Here is a 21,013-nt window from a genome sequence, read left to right as displayed (position 1 = left end):
CCACTGGGTGCACTGGCAACCCAGCAGCCGGTATAAAGAAGGCCCAGGCAGTCCCAGAAAGGTTGCCAGGGAAGGACGTCTGGCTGCCATTCTGAAGATAAACTCGAGTGCGGCAGCAAACGCCAGGCAGGAGGGCAGATTGGGTGGGCACTCAGCCCCCCGCTTTTTGGATGAGTGCCTCACAGTCCAGCTGGAGTGGTTAGCTGCCAGGAGCGACACTCTTGTCCACAGAGATGGGAGGAGGAGGCCACTGCACCCCACCAAGAGAGCATGGGAGGAGGTGGCAGCCCAGGTGAGCAGCCATGACAGAGTGCAGCACACATGGGTCCAGGGCCAGAAGCGCTTCAGTGACCTGCTCCTCAGGAAGGGTGAACACCGTGTTGGCATGCATCAGTGTGCGGAAGGGTTAAGGTGTGGCCGTCCCCCTGTGGATCTCAAGGGTACTAGAGTCTAAGTGCCAACTGTAAACCATGCTGGAACTGGCCAAGGGGGTGAGCCCTGGCTGCTTGGACTGCGCGCCTTGCAGCTCGAGGGCCATGAATCAGATGTGCCCTGCCAGGTGCTCCTCAGCTGGAGTTGGCCAAGCTGCAATGGCGCTGCAGGTAGAGAGTGGACCAATCAATGCTCCTCTGTCATTTCAGGAGAAGACAAGCCATAACCAAGCTGCGAGGGCACGAACAGGTGGCCCAACCAACCTGCTGCTACTCTCCCGGTTCGAGCAAGTTGTCCTGGTGCTGGAGAGCTGGCACGCTTCCCGTGCAACTGGGCGTGGAGAGGTGGGGGTGCCAGATGAAAGTAAGAGTGCAGTGCACAGAGATGAGACTGCCAGATGGTGCAACCATTCTAGTGTAGTCTCCTCATTGATGGGAGCCTCAAACCTGGAGTCCCCATTGATTGTTGGAAGACGATGGCACCATGATGCTGATCTCCGTTGTCTCACCAGGGTGCCTCGCATGCACAGTAACAGTGTGATGACTTTAACTAATGACATGGCCTTCTTCTCCCTTTTAGGTTCACCAGAAAGCGTCTGTTCTGCAGACCTTGAAGGTCCTCCCTTGATGCCAGAGGACCACCGGGTGACACTGTCACCAGCGTCACATCCACTCCCTGAAGCAGGCACCAGCGCAGATACCAGCAGCTTGGTGGGCATTAGATTGGTGGCTAGTATCTCGGTGCACATTGGTGAAGGCACTTCACACTCACTTGAGGTGCAGATGGAGGCAGAGAGTGCCCAGGGCATCGACAGTCAGAGGACTGCTGAAGTCCAGGACGATACTCAGTCAAAGGCAGATGATGAGCCTCTGGAGTCATCCGTTAGGCGGCAGATGCTGGATGTCCAATGGGATGTGCAGAAGGATCTGGTGGAGATCCATGAGGGTCTGTGAGGGTCTCCATGATGGAGGAGTCCATGCAGAGCGTGAGCATTGCGTTGACTGCCATGACCAAACGCACTGCCTCCCCCATTGTGAGAGTGGTGACTCTCATGGAGAGGCAGCTCCAGGGACAGAATCAGGGGTCCCTGGGGTTGCGCACGGACCTGCAAGCCCTCACACAGGCAATGATCTCAGGTAGTCAGTGTCAGCGTGGGAGATGGATGAGGCACCCTGTATCCCAGCTAGGTGCCCATCCATCAATGGTGTGCAGGGAGGTCCACAGCGACCTCACGGTGGCACACAAGCTGCCTGTCATTTCTGCGGGCTCCCCTCAGGGCACTCTGGATGACGGCAACAGCTCCTCCACCCATCTGCCAGTGACCATGGCTTCAGGTGAGGCTGCAGCGGCTGGGAAAGTGCCAGCTGTGGAACTGGCCGCTCCCTCCCAGGCGGGGCCAGCACAGGCTCCACTGGCCTGAGGACATCCACCAAGGTCATCAAGGCCAACAAAACAGCAGGGTCAGCAGGCTGCCTCCAATGCCAGTGCCAGCAAGGGGAAGCGGCTAGATGTAGCACCCGCAAACATAAGTTAAAGGCTCCATGAGCACAAGAGGGACAGGTGATGGGTGATTTTATGTTCATTTATGTTTACTAAATGTATAATGGTCTGGGAATAAAGACAAGAGAAGCTGATGTAAATAGTCTGTAATTGTCAAAATGATATAAATTTTGTTTTAAAAACAAAAAAACTACTGCGGATGCTGGAAATCCAAAAAACAAAAACAGAATTACCTGGAAAAACTCATCCATCTCCCACGCTGACACTGACCACCTGAGATCATTGCCTGTGTGAGGGCTTGCACGTCCGTGCGCAACCCCAGGGACCCCTGATTCTGTCCCTGGAGCTGCCTCTCCATGAGAGTCACCACTCTCTCAATGGAGGAGGCAGTGCGTTTGGTCATGGCAGTCAACGCAATACTCACGCTCTGCATGGACTCCTCCATCATGGAGACCATGGCACACAGACCCTCATGGATCTCCACCAGATCCTTCTGCACATCCCACTGGACATCCAGCATCTGCCGCCCAACGGATGACTCCAGAGGCTCATCATCTGCCTTGTCAAAATGATATAAATTTTGTTTTAAAAACAAAAAACTACTGCGGATGCTGGAAATCCAAAACAAAAACAGAATTACCTGGAAAAACTCAGCAGGTCTGGCAGCATCGGCGGAGAAGAAAGGAGTTGACGTTTCGAGTCCTCGTGACCCTTCAGCAGAACTGAGTGAAGTTAGGAGAGGGATGAAATAATTATATTAAATAAATTAAATTAAATATAATTATTTCACCCTTCTCCTAACTTCACTCAGTTCTGCTGAAGGGTCACGAGGACTCGAAACGTCAACTCCTTTCTTCTCCGCCGATGCTGCCAGACCTGCTGAGTTTTTCCAGGTAATTCTGTTTTTGTTTTAAATTTTGTTTTTGTTGTCATGGCCTGAGTATGCTTCACCTTTTTATTGTATTGTTGCAGGGTACGCCAGTATGTAATGCTGGATGTAGGTGGCTGTAAACTTTATTGCACAGGTTCTGAGTGCTCTTTGTGTTTAAATGAAAGAGTCCTTTCAGACATCTTGGACGGAGGAGGCAGCCCTGGCATGTAGTTGAAGCTGATCTTTGGCAGCCTAGCTGAAGGAGCGTTGGGTCAAGGCGATCCTGGTGTCCCTGCCTACCTGCAGGTTACCGAGGTATGGTTCCGTGCCCTCAGCGTTCTCCTCACCATGCTCCTCTTCAGACTTGCCACTGACTCATCATCCGTGGCTTGTGCAGCTGTGTCAAGATCCTCTTCCTCCAGTGGGTCCCCCCCTTGCCAGTTCCAAATTGTGGAGAGCGCAGCATGCAACCACTATCAGTGACACCCACTCTGATGGGTATTGTAGTGCTCCCCCTGGATGGTCCAGGCATCAGAAGTGCATCTTGAGAAGACCCATGATCCTCTCCACTACCGCCCTTGTGGAACCATGACTCATATCATAACGCTTCTCTGCCTCTGCTCTTGGGTGACAGAGAGGCATCATAATGCACCTTTTCAACAGATAGCCCTTATCACCCAGCAGCCATCCATCCAGTCAGGCTGGAGCACTGAACAGCCTCGTCACCTGTGAGTGTCTGAGGATGTACACGTCATAGGAGCTGCACGTTCATCGAGTGGAAGCCCTTCCTGTTGACGAAGACACCTTGCTGACCCACTGGCACCTTGATGGCCACATGTGTGCAGTCAATTGCACCCTGGATGTGGGGCAACTCAGAAATCGCTGCAAAGCCTCTGGCTCGCTTAGCCTGGCTGGCCTCATCCGTGCGGTGAAGAATAAATGTTAGTACCCGCCTGAACAAAGCTTCTGTCACCAGCTTGACACAACTGTGGACAGCTGATTGGGACACTCCACACAGATCCCCCATGCAATGGAGGTCACTGTCTCCCTTGAGAGGCGGAGCCTCCTTCGACATTGCACTTCGGTATATTTGAGGTAGCTGCACTGCTGCCTGTAAATCCTCGCAGCAGGATAGTGGTGTCTTCTGCGGCTCTTTCCTCCTTAGACTACCTGCTGGTCCTGCGCCCCTTGTACCTGCACCTCTCCTTCCACAGGGTCCCTCCCCTGGAAGCTGCAATGGGACACCTGGCCTCCTCTCCATTCTGCCCCTCTCTTCCTCAGAGGAGGAGGTGCCACCAGCAGAGGCCACAATCCCCATTACCAGGGTAAGGGAAGGCTGTCTGATACTTGGAAACATCCACTCTGTCTGAATCCACAGGGGCCTGGCAGACAGCAACAAATCCTGAAATGAGGCCTGGAAATGCTAAGAACGAAGCCCCGAACAGAGACGAAGCTGCCAAGTACCAATAAGCAACCAGCTGCAAACTATCTCCAAAACTCCTCACTACTTACACTGGCAATGCTGCTGACCCTTTTTATCCTGCCTTTGGATGAGGTTTGTGAAAGTGTCGGCTGGCCTCCTGCTGATTTTGCCCGTGCGATGAGCAGAAAATCGCATGGGCAACAAAAAAAATCACAGACAATTGGACTGTTAATGGCCTTAAGTGACCTGTTAATTAATGGCGGGCGCCGCTCTGGCACCCGTACGTGCCTACTGAGCGAAATATCGCACATTATTTTATTCCAGTTCGGGTCTGGCACGCGCCCACCCATGGACGCTCAGCCCCATGTGATGCTTTCAAAATTGTGTTTTGGAGGAGTTTCTGGTATGGGTAGAGAAGTGGGGAAACAGTGACTTCTTTCATCCGTATTAACTATATGTAAAAAGGAATCAAAATTTCTTTTGGTTGTTGCTGTTTGAAGCACCGCGCCCCCCACCCTCCACTTCCTGTAGCAGAGGAGTCTGGCACATATAGGGTTAACATGGGACTGAGTGCAGTACCACTCGCACAGTGATGTAAGAGAACACATGACCCACATCTAGTGCTAGTCTAGTGTTGGGCAGAGCCGTGTATACAAGCAAGTTCCTAGTTTGAACCCTTTACTGTATGTGTACATAGTTCTTGTAGTAAATAAATTCATACAGTTAACTTACTTAAGACTGTGAAGGCTTCATTAAAACTTATCGAATGGTTTCCAAATCCTACAACATGGTGGCAGCGAATGGTAAAACCCAAAACATCGCAAAAAAAGGAAAAAAGAAACAAAAGCCCTGCAAGGCTAAAGAAACATTTGAAGCGTTCTGGCCTGAAGAAAAGCTCGAGAAGCAGCCGTGCAGAAGAAAATTGCCAGGAAAAATCTCCAAAGAAAGGCTTGGAAACCGAAGACAGAAATTAAAAATTCCTCACTGCAGCAGAAGACTCCATAGAATCTTTTGGAAGTCCAGCTTCAATTCCCAGAATGTGCAGAGCCAGCTAACCTAGTATGGGTTAGCCAAAACTTTTAAATTCCAGGATAAAGCATGTCCTGTGAAACTTTTAAATAGTTCAGTGGTCAGAAATTGCCATTTAGATGCTATTCACTCAAAACCCATTCCACTGGGCAGGATATGTCATTCGTATGCCTGACACCAGATTCCCAAAGCAACTGCTCTACTCGGAATTTGGTTGCAACAGAAAAATCCTAGGAGGGCAATGGAAATGCTTTATGGATCTCCTCAAAGCATCCCTGAAGAGATTAAACATCCCCTCCAACTCATGGGAGTCCCTGACTTGTGACTGACCAAACTGGAGAAGGTTCATTTGGGAAAGCACTAAGCACATTGAGACACTTCATTGGGAACACGTAGAGGTAGTGCACAAATCTCCAAACACCTCATCAACCCAACCCTCCAAGCACCACCTGCCCTGTATGTGGCAGAGTCTGCGGATTGCACATTGGACATAATAGCCATCTCAGAACCCTTCAAACCTGAAGCAAGTCATCCTCAAACCTGAGGGACTGCCTAAGAAGAAGTTTGTAGGACTTTACTGTGTGCAGATTGACTACTGCATTTCTTACATTAAGATCAGTGATGACACTGCCAAATTACTTTGTTAGCTGTGAAGCACTTTGGAATATTCCGTGGACTTTGTAAATACAATGCTTAGGCATTAAGCTTCTGCAATAAAAATACTTGAAGGGTAATTAAGTCATTCTAGCTTTGAATTTAAGGGGCTGGTTAACAGCAAATTGACAACTAATCCAAATGTTCATGAGGCCCAAGGTCAACCCAAAATTAGTTTACAATCGATGTATTGTTCTCGATGCAAGTTCAGTCCAAAAAAGACCCTAATGAAATTTCAAACCCTGAAATTCTTAATAATCCTTCCAAAATATCCCAGTTCCCCTAGCTTGCAATTCCTTTAGTCTTTGTACCCACTTCTCTCTAAACTGGAGGAGAATGCAACAGATACAGATGGGCTAGATGAGCACAATGAATCAAAGGAGTTCCAGCCAGTCTTTCAATAAACATTTGGAAAATTAATATGGAGAAGGTCATTTTTGAAAACACAGTCTTGATTGTTATTGAGAATCCAGAGTGAAGAAGGGCCAATCTGCTCTTTATGTGTCACTATTTCCTGATTCCAGGCATAATTATCTTCCTTCCTATACAATCTGATGATTCATAGAACATTAGTTTCCTTTTGACCTCCCATGGGAAATAATCCAATAATGTTGTTAAATATTGCTATTACCGTCAATCCTTCTTAAAAAATATCAGTCTAGCTTCTTTTGAAAAGCGCCAATTGACCCTGATCAACAATTTCTGCCACTGCACCAGAGTCCTGCAGAAACCTTGGCTTCCACTGCAATTCCAGCTATGTTAGGGTAATGGAAAAGGAGCAGCTCCAAAGAAATTCCATGCAATTCTTTACAAAATAAGCCTTTGTTTTCAAGCGCTCTACCCTTAATTAGGTAACACAAGGTGGTCAGGAATTTTCCTAGAGTCAGCCTAGAATGTGTGAGGGCACCTTTATTGTTCAGTTTGATAATTTTTACTTAAACGTTGCTTGCATTCATCACTGCTAATGAGTATTCTAAAGTGAGCTTGTTGTATTAGAATTCATAGAATCATAGGGCTGGATTTTTCCAGCCCTCTGGAGATGGGGCAGGAGGCAAGAGGGCTGGTAAAATGGCATCAGAAGGCACCGTGAGATAATCCCAATGTCTTTCCATTGCCACAGAATATCAGCAGTTGTGGGTAAATCAGCGGCATAGCCCTGTGTGGTAACGGCCTTCCCTGCAACTACAACCTCAATGAAGGATTGCTCAATCACCAAGGCCTGCCTGCCTTGCCCCAGAATGAAAACTTACCTTGTTCCTGAGGGTGCCTCAACATAGAGGCACCCTCTCCCTCTTCTAGCAGCTTCAGTAGCAGCTACCTTTATTGGTGGCACTGCCAGGGCTGCCAACCTTCTTGCCCTCTGATTGGGTTGGTAGCTCTGGGAGGCAAACAGCTTGGACAGTGGTGCTGGTTGTGGCCTTTTAATTGGCTGCCTCTGGCAAAATGCTACCCAGCTTCCCACCACCTGGCCTGGGAGGATTGGGCCCTGCTTTTGGCCCTCAGGGACAGGCCTATTTATTAGTTGAGAAAATTCCAGCCATAGAACCAGAGGGCAGAATTTTACATTGCATCAGCATTCATGACCCCCCTTCCCGGCATAAATATCAGGGGCGACCCACACCCAACCCACCTCCAGGGGAGGTTGCCCTGTAGTTATTTAATGCTCAGCAGGGTGTTAATTGGCTCAGGGCGAGCACTCCATCTGCATCTCGGGCAGAAATCCCACCTCCGAGAGCTGCAATGAAATGGATGGCAGCTCTCTAGTCCCAGCAGTACTACTGGAAGTGATGGCTACTGTTGGAACTGCAGTCAATCCCTAATGATAACCTGGGGGGGGTTGCCAGGCCAGGGTAGCAGGCCCTGGAGAGAGGGTGGTGGGGTGGGATGGCACGTGCTGTGGTAGAAAGCCACAGCAGGAGGGGAAACCTGGGGGTAGAGAAGACCCTTGTGAGGAGGTTTTTAATGGGCCCAGGGGACCAGTATAGGAGATACCCCCTTGCTCACCACCAGCCTGGGGAGTGAGAGCTGCTGTGGTACCCACTTGGCATCCGCCTCTGCCTGAAGCAGGAAAAATTGCAGTGGGACAGGAGGAGGCTCTTACCTAGCCATTAATTGGAAAGTTATCAAATCTGCGTCCACTACCCTTTCAGACCGGACATTCCAAATCATAACAACTCACTAGATCTCCAGTCTATGTAACTGATGTTCCTCATCTCCCAAGCCATTCCTGTACATCTTTTCTGCACCCTCCCTGAAGCCTCCTCATCCTTCCTAAGGTATGGTGTCCAGAATTGGACGCATTTTACCTGTTCAGGCTAAATAAATGTTCCATAAAAGTTCATCATAAACTTCCTTGCTCTTGTACTCTATGGGGAAAATTTTCCCCCCGTTGAGGGGGAAGTGCAAGAGCGGGTGTGGGCAGGCGTGTCTCCGATCGGCACCCCCAATCGGGGACGTGCTGCCGTTTTATGTGGGTGGGCCAATTAAGGCCCGCCCAACGTGATGTCCACCAGGAAGTGCTATGCACTCCCTGTGCGGGCAGGAAGGGGGATTCCCTGAGCTGGGAGTGCGCTCTTTCGCGCATGCACTCAAAAGAGCACACAGATCTCCCTGAGGCTAAGTGCTGCCTCAGGGAGAATGGCTCCAAATGTAAAAATGGTAAAGGAGTTCCGCCCAACATCATCCTGCGTCATTTTACGCGTTGGCTAGCGGGACCCGCTCCCTGCTCGCCGACCTAAAGATCCTGCCCTATGTCTTTATTTATAACACCCAGGACCCTGTTTACCTCAACCTGTCCTGCCACCTTCAACAATTTGTGCACATGTACCTCTGTCTCACTGTTCCTGCATTTCCTTTAGAATTGTAAACTTAATTTTAGATTGTCTCCTCTCATTCTTCCTATCAGAATTTCACATTTCTCTGGATTAAATTTCATCTGCCACTTGTCCACCCTCTTCACCAGCCAGTCTATGTGTTTTTGAAGTTTATCACTGTCCTCCTCACAATACTTCCAAGTTTTGGGCCATTTGAAAATTTTGATTTGATTTGATGTGCCCTCTGCATCCAAGTCTAGTCATTAATATATGTCAAGACAAGCAGTATTATAACTTCCTCCAGTCCAAAAAACAACCTGTCACCACTCCTCTCTGTCTCTTGTCACTCAGCCAACATCATATCCAATCTGTCACTTATCCCTTTTATTCCATGGGCTTCTTCGTTGATGGCAAGCCTTTTATTAGCATAGTGGCACTATATCAAATGCCTTTTGGAAGTCCATGTACACAACATCTATCACATTACTCTTATCAGCTCTCTCTGTTATCTCATTAGAAAACTTAATCAAGTTAGTTAAACACAATTTGCCTTTAACAATTAGGGGGAGGCAATGGCATAGCGGTATTGCTGCTGGACTAGTAATCTAGCAACCCAGGGTAATGTTCTGGGGACCTGGGTTTAAATCCTACCATGGCAAATGGTGGAATTTGAGTTCAATAAAAATCTGGGATTATAAAAGTCTAATGATGATCAATAAACCATTGTTGATTGTTGTAAAAACCCATCTGATTTACTTTTAGGGAAGGAAACCTGCTGTCCTTACCTGGTCCGGCCTACATGTGACTCCAGACCTTGCTCTCTGAACAAAGGCAATTCAGGATGGGCAATAAATGCTTGCCTAACCAGCAATGCCCACATCCCATGAACAAATATTTTTTAAAAATCCAGGCTGGCTTTCTTTAATTAATCCACACTTGTGATGGTTAATTTTGTCCTCGGTTATCATTTGTAAAATCTTTCTGATAATCAAGAATAAACCAACTGGTCTGAAGTTGCTGGACTTATCCTTACACACTTTTTGAAAAAAGGTGTGACCTCTGTAATTTTCCACTCCTCTGCTACCATCCTTGTATCAAGGGACAATTGCTATATAAATGCAAATATTTTTTGGTCCCTTCCTGATAGAAAAGTGCTGAGCCTCAATATGGTCAATATCAGAAACATTTTGCTCTGAAATTTCCAGCCTTACTTGCTTCAGCAACCTCAGATGCATCCCAGCTGGTAAGGGCGACTTATAACCTTTAAGAACAACACTGTGGTTGACAGGGCCCTCAACCGTGCCCAACCTATCTCCCACGCCTCTGCCCTCACACCTTCCCCTCCCTCCCAAGACCATGGTAGAGTGGGGGATATTCCGGGCCATGATGTTACAGATTGTGTTTGTGTACAATTCTGCTGCTGCTGATGGCCCACTGTGTCTCATGGATGCCCAGTCTTGAGTTGCTAGATCTATTCAAAATCTATCCCATTTAGCACGGTGGTAGTGCCACACAACATTGAGCGTATCCTCAATGTGAAGGTGGGACTTTGTCTCCACAACAACTGTGCGGTGGTCACTCCTACCTATACTGTCATGGACAGTTTCATCTGCAGCAGGCAGGTTGATGAGGTGAGGTCAAGTATGTTTTTCCCTCTTGTTGGTTCCCTCACCACCTGCCGCAGACCCAGTCTAGCAGCTATGTCCTTTACAACTTGGCCAGCTTGGTCAGTAGTGGTGCTACCGAGCCACTCTCGGTGATAGACATTGAAGTCCTCCACCCAGAGTATATTCTGCACCCTTGCCACCCTCAGTACTTCCTCCAAGTGGTGTTCAACATGGAGGAGCACTGATTCATTAGCTGAGGGGGGAATGGTACGTGGTAATCAGCAGTAGGTTTCCTTGCCCAAATTTGACCTGATACCATGAGACTTCATGGGGTCCGAAGTCAATGTTGAGGACTCCCTGGGCAACTCCCTCCTGACTATATACCACTGTGCCACCACCTCTGCTGGGTCTGTCTTGCTGGTGGGACAGGACATACCCAAGGATGGCGATGGAGGTGTCTGGGACATTATCTGTAAGGTATGATTCCGTGAGGATGACTATGTCAGACTGCTATCCCAATTTTGGCACTAGCCCCCATTTGTTAGTAAGGAGGACTTTGCAGGGTCGCCAGGGCTGTGATTGCCGAGGTCGGTTCCGGTGCCTAGGTCGATGCCAGGTAGTCTGTCCGTCTAATGAATTTACATCTTTCCTTAAATAAGGAGACCAATATTGTATACAATACTCCAGATCTGGTCTCAGCAGTACCCCGTTGAACCGAAGCATAACCTCACTACTTTTGTATTCCCTCGCAATAAATAACATGCTATTAGCTTTCCTAATTACTTGCTGCACATGCATACTAACCTTTTGTGATTCATGCAATAGGACACCCAGATCCCTCTGAATCTCAGAGCTCTGCAAACCCTCACCATTTAGATAATAAGTTTCTTTTTTATTCTTCCTGCCAAAATGAACAATTTCACAATTGCCCATATTATACTCCGTTTGCCAGGTCTTTGCCCACTCATTTAACCTATCTATGTCACTTTGTAGCCTTGGTAAAGACTCATGTAATATACTCATTTAGTGCCCTCTTCTTCCATACAAAGATCTCCTTTTGATCCTTAATTGACCCACCCCTCTTATGACTACCCTTTTACCACTGATATGCCTATCAAAGACTTTTGGAGTCCCTTGTATTTTTGTATTTTGCCGCCAGTCTCTGCTCATACTTGCTCTTTGACCTTCTTCACTTATATCATCAACCTGATATCTGTACCACGCACGCTTCTTCCGTTTCACCTTACTCTCTATATCTTTTGTCATCCAAGGAACTGTCTCCTCTTTAAAGGCAGACCATTGTACTGTAACAGCTTTGCCTGCCAATCTTCATTGACCTGAGTCAAATCTGTTCTCACCCCACTGAAATTGGCCCTCCTCCAATTAAGTATTTTTACTCACGATTGCACCTTGCCCCTTTCAATAGCTAACCTAAATTTTATAAAATAATGATCAGTGTTCACTAAATGTTGCCTTATGAGCCCTTGATCCACTTGACCCCGAATCAGATCCAGCAATCCCCCACTCCTGGCTGGGCCAAAAGCATACTAATCAAGAAAATTCTACTGAAAATACTTGCGAAACTCTTCCCCTCTCTATCAGTCATATCTTTGCCTTTTCTTGCCTGTGATAGAAAGAAAGATTTGTATCACAATGATAACTTGAGATCACACCCCCAAGCACAACCCCACCCCACCCTAGATTGATAAAGTGATTTTCTGATATCTGATTTGCTACACATATCAGAACAATTTAGTGTAGGATCCTGGAACTGATATGTCCAAACTGATTACAGCAGTCAATCATTTATTTCAGTAATTTTCATAAGTAATATATTGATCGATAAAGAAGTGAAATATTTGCTCACATGCCTTAAATATTATGTGTGGTGCAATAACAGGCTCATTAAACAAAATTGTTAAAGCCAGAGCTGTGGTCTATATTGAGAATTTATTTGAATTTTTTACACAGTACATATTTAAAGAAAGATTTGTCTCACAATGATAAATGGAGACATTCCCCACCCCAACACCATTCCCACCTCCCCCCATCTCCCCCACTCACACCCCCTGAATGACTTTGTTTCTAGATTGACGAGGTGATTATGTTTAATATGGTATATCCATGGGATCAGTTCAGCATACTGGTAGTTCTTGGGACAGAGATGTCCTAACTTTTAGTTGTAATAAATCATTTGCTTCAGTGATGTTTTAACAGATCATTTATTGATTGATTTTAAAAAGTAAAGTAAAAGTAAAATTACAAATTCATTCTGAGCAATTTCCTTTGACCAAGCAACAAATTTAAGACCTTGGGCGGAATCGTCCCAGATTTGTACAAAGTGCGGTACCAGGCAGGAAAAAGGACGTTTTAACCCGACGGCTGCAATGGCGGCTTTTCACGCTGTGTCGTCCCATTCCCCGCATTTCAGTGGATCAGACAGGGCAATGACCTTGCCAGGTTGTGACCCCGAGGCTACTCTAGAACTAGGTCCCACTGAGATGTTTGTCTCTACGCTGGTGGAGGGTGTGGGTGAGCATCACTGGCGGGGCGGACTCTGATTCGTCTGTCCCACTGTCACCTCAGGCCTTATTTAAGGGTGACCCTGCACAGAGCCAGCATTCCCAAAGGGATCAGAAGTTGCTGCAAAGTCATGGCTGTCAAAGGGAGGAAACATGCTTCCCCCAAACTTACCTATGCCTCCCACGGGCACCTACTGGATACTGATGAGACCCTTTGTGAAGTCCTCTAACCGCACTCTGGGCGAGGACTTGCAAACAAGGTCACCAATCCAGCATGGGAGGCAATGGCAGCGGTGGTCAGTGCCAATGCCCTGCAAATGAGGACAGCCACCCAGTGCCGAAAGAGGTTGAATGATCTTGTCCATTCCACCAGGGTAAGTCATTTTCTCATCTTCCCAAAGACACCTCGGAAAAGGAATCTGATGACACCGTCATTGAAGACCCGTCACAGTGCTCACCCACACCCTCCACCAGCGCAGAGACAAAAATCTCAGTGGCACCTAGTTCTAGAGTAGCCTCTGGGTCACAATCTGGCAAGGTCATCACCCTGTCTGATCTACAGCAGGAGGTGACACAGACTTCCCAGACTGAGTCAGATGACAAGCCTTTGGTCTCGGTCATGCCTTAGTTGCTGGAGCTGCAAAGGCAACCTCAGGAACATCAGGAAGGAATGTCCGCTGCACTCCTCAGATTGCAAGGCACCATGGAGGAATCCATCCACCTTCAGTCTGAGGTGATAGCGCCGGCATGCCAACACACCTAGGTCAACACTGGTAGGGTGGTGGCCACCATGGAGACCTTGGTCCAGGACATCGGTCCTGCACTGCTGTGCAGGCTTAACTCCATCGCTAACATCAAAGTTGGCCTCCAACAGTGTCAACATGAGAGTGTTGCGGAGCAGCTCAATCTCATTCCACTGCACCTTCTCCTCAAGGAGTTAGCCAGGGGCCCATGGGCACCCACAGGGAGCACTAGCAGGCATATACCCCATGCCCATCCACCCAGATAACTCAAGGAGTGCCCGGCCCATCTGAATCCCCAGCCCATCTGAATCCCCTCTTCCTGTGACCCCAGCAACTCCAGCTCCACAGGCCGAGGAGGGCGACACTGCCACAATGCAGGATGCCAAAAGCAGGCCGGGGACCTCCAAGTCCCGGACCTCCAGAGGATGTCCGTCAAGATTATCACAGTCAGGGCGTAGCAGTCAGCAGACTGTCTCCACCTCCACTGTGGATGTTCCGGGAGCACCAAGGTAGGATTAGGAAGGTTAAGAAGATGTAACTCTTTCGAGTACATTCACAGTTCTTGGTTTCCGGGAGTGGGACATGAACCCACAACCTTCTGACTCAAAGGCGAGGGTGCTATGAACTGAGCCACAGCTGACACCTCTTTCGAGTACATTCACAGTTCTTGGTTTCCGGGAGTGGGACACGAACCCACAACCTTCTGATTCAAAGGCGAGGGTGCTATGAACTGAGCCACAGCTGACACCGGCCTGGGCATGAGTGTTAATTACTTGTACATAATGTTCACTATTGTAAATAAACTCCCAAGAATACCTTCTTGCCTATGGCTCCTTGTTCTGATGAGCAGTGTTCGTGTCACTCAGATGTGAAACTTTGGTTCCTGCACAAGATAAAGGCAGGTGTCTTAGTCCAGGGCCTCTTCCCTGTGCTTTGTGTAACATTCAGACCAAAGTGATGGTCCGGCTTCACAATCATTGGACACATTACTGATGCCTGCATCTCGATGGTGCTTGTTATTGCTGCCAGAATGTTGTAGGCAGGTGTCACAGAGTTCCGTCATTCTCTCTGTGAGCTCTCAGCACCTTTGAGGTGGGACTGTCCCCCATCTCTTCAGCATCTGTGACCAACGACGCTGTGCTCCTAAAGGGGGCAGGTGCTGAAGGCTGACAAAGGATCAGGTGCACTTAAAGTTTAAAGGCTGCGTCTCCATGATATGACCCTGATCACAGAACACAAACAAGCTGCCCTCAGCTAGACAGGAGTCAGACATTCACAGAGACAATATGAAGATCTATGGAGTGTCCTCACTGCATGTCATCATCATCCTCCTGGAATCGAGCGACTATTCGGGCCTCCGCTGCATCTCCATGACATGAGCCTGAGCACTGAGAGTGTGCGCTGCCATCAGCCAGACAGGAGTCAAACATTCACACATGCAAGGTGAGGATGTCAGGACTGTCCTCATTGCATTTCATCATCATTCTCCACAAATCTTGCGACTATGAGGGCCTCCCAAGCATGCCCCCCTCGCCTGACCAGTGTGGTGGCCTCGTTGACAGCATACCTCCTTTCGAGGACCTCATCACTGCCATTCCTTTTGACGTCCTCCTCATCGGAGGATACGTGAAGCTCTTCCTCAACCAGGTCCTCCCCACGTTGCAGTACCAGGTTGTGGAGCACACAGCAAGCGACGATGATGTGTGACACCCTCTGGCGACTGTATTGCATTGCTCCATTGAGTCTGTTGATGCACTGGAACCTCATTTTCATGATGCCTACTGTTTTCTCCACCAAAGTCCTGGTCGCAGCATGAGCCTCATTATACCATCACTCCGCTGCCCTCTAAGGCCCCGCATGGGCATAATCAGCCACGTCCTCTGTGGGTAGCCCTTGTTCCCAAAGAGCCAACCCCACAGCATCTGTGAGCCCTGGAAGATGTCGGGGATCTGAGACCTGCAAGGATGTAGGAGTCATGGACGCTCCCTGGGAATCATGCACAGATCTTAGGGTGTGTTTATGGTGGTCACACACTAGCTGAACATTCAGCCAGTGGAAGCCCTTGCAGTTGACGTAGTTGACTGCTTGTTGCCACGGAGATCTAAATGCCACAGGAGTGTAGTCGTAGCACCCTGCACCTGTGGAAAACCAGAGGTCTGCACAAATCCCAGCACTCTTGCTTCCTGGCTTTCCTGATCCCGGGCAAAATGCATAAAGTTCTGTGCCTTTATGAAGATGGCTTCTGTGACCTTCTGGATGCACTTGTGTGTGGAGGCTTGCGAGATTCCATACAGGTCACCTGTGGATTCTTTGAAAGAGCCACTGGTATAAAAATTGAGTGCTGCAGTCACTACCACAGCCACTGGCAGTGGATGCCCTCCATGTCCCTGTGGCGTGAGATCCTGCAGCAGGTGGCATATGTGACTGACCAGTTCCCTAGGCATGTGCAGTCTTTGGTGACATTGGTTCTCGGGAATCTGCAGGAATGACAGGGTCTATGGACCCTGGGTCCAGTAAGGCACCTAGAAGCGATACCTCGCTGTGAATCTTCAGCTGTGTGCGCAGCAGGCCCTGCCACTCCTTCATCTTGATGGAGGTGTTCTTCCCTTTGTCAAGCTAGGCGCCTCCAATGCTTTCTTTTTCCTCTTTTCCGGTCCATGTAAGCCATGAGGCATACCACTAAATCACCAGGCTTCATGATTCTGATGTTCTCCTCCTGCAGGATCAAAGAGAGAGATGCGTGGGTTAGCATATTGCCCCAAGATCCTCTCTTAGTTACGTCTGAAAGCCCCTTCACGCATGCAGGACAGTGCTGGCCACTATTTGAATGGCCAATGTGTAGTTCGCTCATTGGCTGTCCGAAAGCCTATCCACCTCGGCCCCACTCCACTTGGCCGATTGGCAGTGGCTTCAGACACTGGACTCCATATTGTGCTCTCAGCTTAGGCGCAGGCATTCTCCTAACCCGCACTGCAAGGATGCGCTGTTAGCTTGAACTTTTAGGGATACTGGTCCAAACCTGAATAAAGATATTGCAATGGGCTGTGTGCACCTCTACCAGTGACTGCACCATGGCCACCTTACACAAGGGGATTCTACAACTTGCCCAGTCGGTCAATTGCTCTGCTGCCCCCTAAAACGCACATTAATTTGCAGTCTGCACCCAAGGGGTGAAACGTTCTAGAGCATTTGGTGGCACATTCATGCTTTTGAGTTGCTTGAGTGGGCAGAAAGGTTTCAATGGCCCGACTCCAAGCATGTCAGTGGAGCTGCTGCTGAACGGCCTCAGCTGTGGAAGAATGCTCGCTTTTTACAAGCTTTTCCAAGTATGTGGCCGATTCCCTCACCACTCCCCTCACCCCAACACCCCTGGCATGTGCTTGAGTATTTCCTTCAGTCTGTGCTGCCTTCCACCCCACCCCCACCCAAGTCGGTCTGACCCACACAGGAGCCCTTGCACCGGCACGGCACTGAAAGCCGACCGGGAGAAAGTGACTTGCCTGCGTCCCCCTCAAATGCACGGCGCCTCTTCCGTGATGTCCTACGAGCAATGCTCATGAGCACTGCGCAAGGTTGTATCCACTCACCTCTGAGCTCCCCTCACAGTTCAGGGCCAGGTGCATGCCTTTTAAAAGCAGTAGTGAAGAATGCTGCTCTGAGGCCACACTGATGTGGGTGGTAAATTTGACGTGGAGGGACGATTCCAGTGAGCAGGGCTTAGAATTAGATACAAATGAATTAAAATGACATTCCTGGCGTGCGGTGGCAGGAGATGTAGCCCATCATTGACGGGTGGAGCAGGTGATCACAAACTGGTTTCATGACGGCATAAAACCAATTTTTGGCCTTCTCACCATATTGCACCCCACCCCCCTCCCCACCACCGCCACGACACCCTACACCAACGGGGCTGGAAAATTCCAGCCCTTGACTCAGACTTCACCTCAGTTTTCTCTTGAACTGCACATTAAACTTATGAATATTCAAGATAAGCTAATTTGTATGTATTTGTTATGGGCAACAGACTGATTAAAAAGAGAAAAAAAATCACATTCATTTTAACAAACTTACACATTACAAATCTTGAAGGCACATGAACTTCTTCTAATTTTTTTCGGGAAACAATTACAATCATGGATTATCGGAGTATGGAAATCGAACAGGAGGAAACAACAATTAAACAGAGTGATCTCAGAACAAATTTCAGTGAAGGAATTGGCTCAAAGGTATGAAAATATTTTGGCCACTTACTTTCAACGAGGGTCAGGTCAAAAATTTTGAGAATGATTGTGGGGGTGAGAAAGGTCACAGATTCACGTCAAAGAGACTAGTACGGAACTATTAATGATTTGAACGTGCTCTTATCACTTTGTACAAGTTCTCCCTGTACCTCAGCAATTTCACCATTTACCTGCCAGGCAGCATGAATAGAGGTAATGTCATGGCTAGCAGCGATCTATGATAAGTGGCTCCACAAGTGATGTTGAGCAAGTAAGCAACAGTTACAAATGATACACGGTCATCTTCCCTACAGCTCATACTTTGTGTGCTAATGGCATTTCACATCATGCTGAAACCAATGTATACTTAATATATTTTAGTTTCCTATGGTCAGGCAGCTCCTAGACTGGGTAAAAGCCAAAGTCCCTGATTCCCATAGATCTAATATAAAAAAGGATCCTTCATTATTTATAAGTATGATTGGTTTTACTTAGTCCTGTGACTTCAGTTGGAGTTCCCACATGCTTTATATTGCTAAAACCTCCAAAGGGCTCAGTTTCTTTGTTTGTGACAAGCATCTCATTTTCCTTCTACAACTTAAACCTCCTTATAAAGCCCAAGCCTGTCCAAAACTAGAATATTCTTCTTATATTTGGACAAGCTTTTTAAATGTTTTTCATTTCTCAGAATGTCAACTCTGGTAAGGCTGAATTTATTGCCCATTCCTAGTTGCTCTAAGGAGGCAACAGCGAAACTTCTCTTTGAACCAAGTAGTCCTTGCACTAATGGCAGTGATAATTAAGGTCAGGGTCATGGGGTGAGGTATGTTTGGGCACTTATGTGTGTGAATTTTATCTGCTACTTGGCACCACCACCCTGCATGTTGTCCAGGTCCAGGCTAACATGGAATGTTTTATTTAGGATTAGTGCATGGAGCTGAATACTGGAGAATAAATCAACAAACTGCTCCATTCTTGACCAATCATTTGAGGGTGGTTGGGCTGAGGACTTAGCCTTGCAAAACTTCAGCAGCAATGCCCTGAGGTTGCAATGGTTGGTCTTTAATAACAATTACCGTTTTTCTGTGTGTCTCACCATGCCAAGTCTCGAGTATATACATTCCGTACCCTTGTTTTCCTCAGTCCTTCCTTCAAGTGGTTGGCAAAGTAGAGGAAAACTGATTATTCATTTGAGGTGAGGTGATTTTTCTGGTTTTATCCCACAAATTACCAGATTTATTGAATAGGATTTCACCACAAAATTATGAGTTGAGTACTATAACCATTAGGCCATTATACCTACCTCATACTGTTGAATAGATTACAAGAAAAAACTTTATATCTAAGAAGTGATTCTTCACTCAACTCTAGATTTCAGCCCTGCTCTTCCTGTACCGTTCCTCCTGATCTATTTTATCAGTGCTACAATGACCATTACACTTATTCTTCAAAGCTACAAACACGCCAATTCTACATGTTGCTATTCCTCTATACATCTTTGCTGTGCTAAAACCAAGATTATTCATTCATTATGCCATAAGCTGCTTGTTTATGTGGTATTTGAGTTCTTCTGTATCTTTAACTTATTAAACTATATAAAAAAATAATTTCCCTTTACGTTCACGCCCTACAAATGCTGTTAAATTCTGTGTGTGTAAGATTGTTGCACCATGAAGGATTCATAGCACTAATTAAAGAATAGCAGGCTATTGTCAATCTGTTTGACCAACATTGTTCCATGGACCAACATCACTACAAACAAATGCATTGGTTACTCATCTCATTACTGTTCATGCAGTCTCGCTGCTTACAAAATGTCTGTCATGTTTGCTTATATAACAAGAGTCGCTGTACTTCAAATTAAGAACTTGCCTTTCATCCCCTTATTTACTGAAATACATTCTCCAATACCCACCACATCTACAATCAATAAAGTCAAGTGCAGTAATGCCGTGGGAACACAACACTCATCCCCCCCTTGGCCACACATCATCCTTGATTGGGTATATATTGCCATTCCTTTATTGGGGGAAATTTAAGCTGTCAGAATGGACAGGTGTCTGTGTGAGTGACAGGTTAAAAGAGCAAAAGTGCCGGTGTGTTGGGAAGTTGGCAGAAACTTGTTGACTTCCATGTTTAACTTGAACGTATTTGGCAGTGGGCAGGGAACCCCTATGGGACAGGCGGGACTGCGATGGACAAATGTTAAAAAGCAAATGCATGCATCCAGCCATGGTCCCAAAGGACCACAGGCTTCTCTCTCCATCAGAGAGACATTTTTGGCTACTTGTAGCTTGAGGGGCACCACTCTGCAAGCATGAGGCAATGCAAAGAGGCAAGTCCTCCATGAATTACCACAGCCTGTACAGGGATTGAACCCATGCTGTTGATATCATTCTGCATCACACCCTAGCCATCTAGCCAACTGAGCCAGCCTACCCCCTAAAAAGCATTTTTAACCATGGACTCTGCATTTAACTGTAAGTGCTTCAGTTTCCCGGGCTCCCTGGAACTCGCCAGGTGGGAGGACAGCAGCGTTGACAGGGCTGAGCAATTGGAAAGCTGGAAAGCCTTCAAATACTGAGATATGACAGCTGCTCCCTTGTCTAAGTGAAAGGTTTTTGCTCACAGAACTTGTCCTGAGAGTGCGCTGTCACTGCTTTAGAGATGATTTCCAAGGCCTTGGAAGTAATTTCTGCTAACTTGGGAGTTTTTTTTCACCTTTAATCTGAACTTCTCAGCTGTCAGCTTCCACAGCAGCATGAGAGCAGATTATGTAGCCCTACCTTGGACCTCTGAGGAGCAAGTGGTGCAGCACCAGCAACACCTGCAGCAGCAGGAGCTGCCTTCTTCTCAGCACCTGCTGCTCTACACGATAGAGCAGGTAAACACAGTGTTCTGCTTGCAGAAGCTGATATGCCCAGCACAGCTATGCAGGCAGAGGATGAGGCTATTGGACATGACTGAGCACCAGTGCCTTGGAAGCTCTGACATTCATGCCAGGTCCTTGTTGACATTTGTAGCCTCCTGGAAGAAGACTTCCTGCCAAGTGGATGAGGTGGGCATGTGAGTGGCCATCAGCCCTGAATTTCTTTGCCACTGGCTCCTTCCAGGGATGTGCTGGTGACACTGTAGAAGGGCACAACCTGTAGCCCACAAGTGCATATCCCAGGTGACCGATGCCATGTTTGCCAGGGCC

The 21,013-nt window shown here is 47.6% G+C and overlaps 1 protein-coding gene across 3 annotated transcripts in view; it reads left to right on the top strand.

Moving 5' to 3' along the window:
- The window catches only part of LOC144685697 (urea transporter 2-like), a 150,689-nt gene that overhangs the window by 23,943 nt on the left and 105,733 nt on the right, over positions 1 to 21,013 (top strand). For 2 of the 3 annotated variants that reach the window (XM_078550504.1, XM_078550496.1), the window contains exon 1: positions 17,723 to 17,820. The exons of the other annotated variant lie outside the window; for it this stretch is intronic. In XM_078550504.1, the coding sequence (XP_078406630.1) occupies positions 17,728 to 17,820 (93 nt within the window). In that variant the 5' untranslated portion in view covers positions 17,723 to 17,727. Of the gene's footprint in view, positions 1 to 17,722; positions 17,821 to 21,013 lie in introns of those variants that run through there. 3 annotated transcript variants of the gene reach the window in all.

Source organism: Cetorhinus maximus, chromosome 1 (genome assembly GCF_964194155.1).
Source record: "Cetorhinus maximus chromosome 1, sCetMax3.hap1.1, whole genome shotgun sequence".
NCBI lineage: Eukaryota > Metazoa > Chordata > Chondrichthyes > Lamniformes > Cetorhinidae > Cetorhinus > Cetorhinus maximus.
The sequence above is the reverse complement of the archived record's forward strand: the minus strand, read 5'-3'. Positions and strand labels throughout refer to the sequence as shown.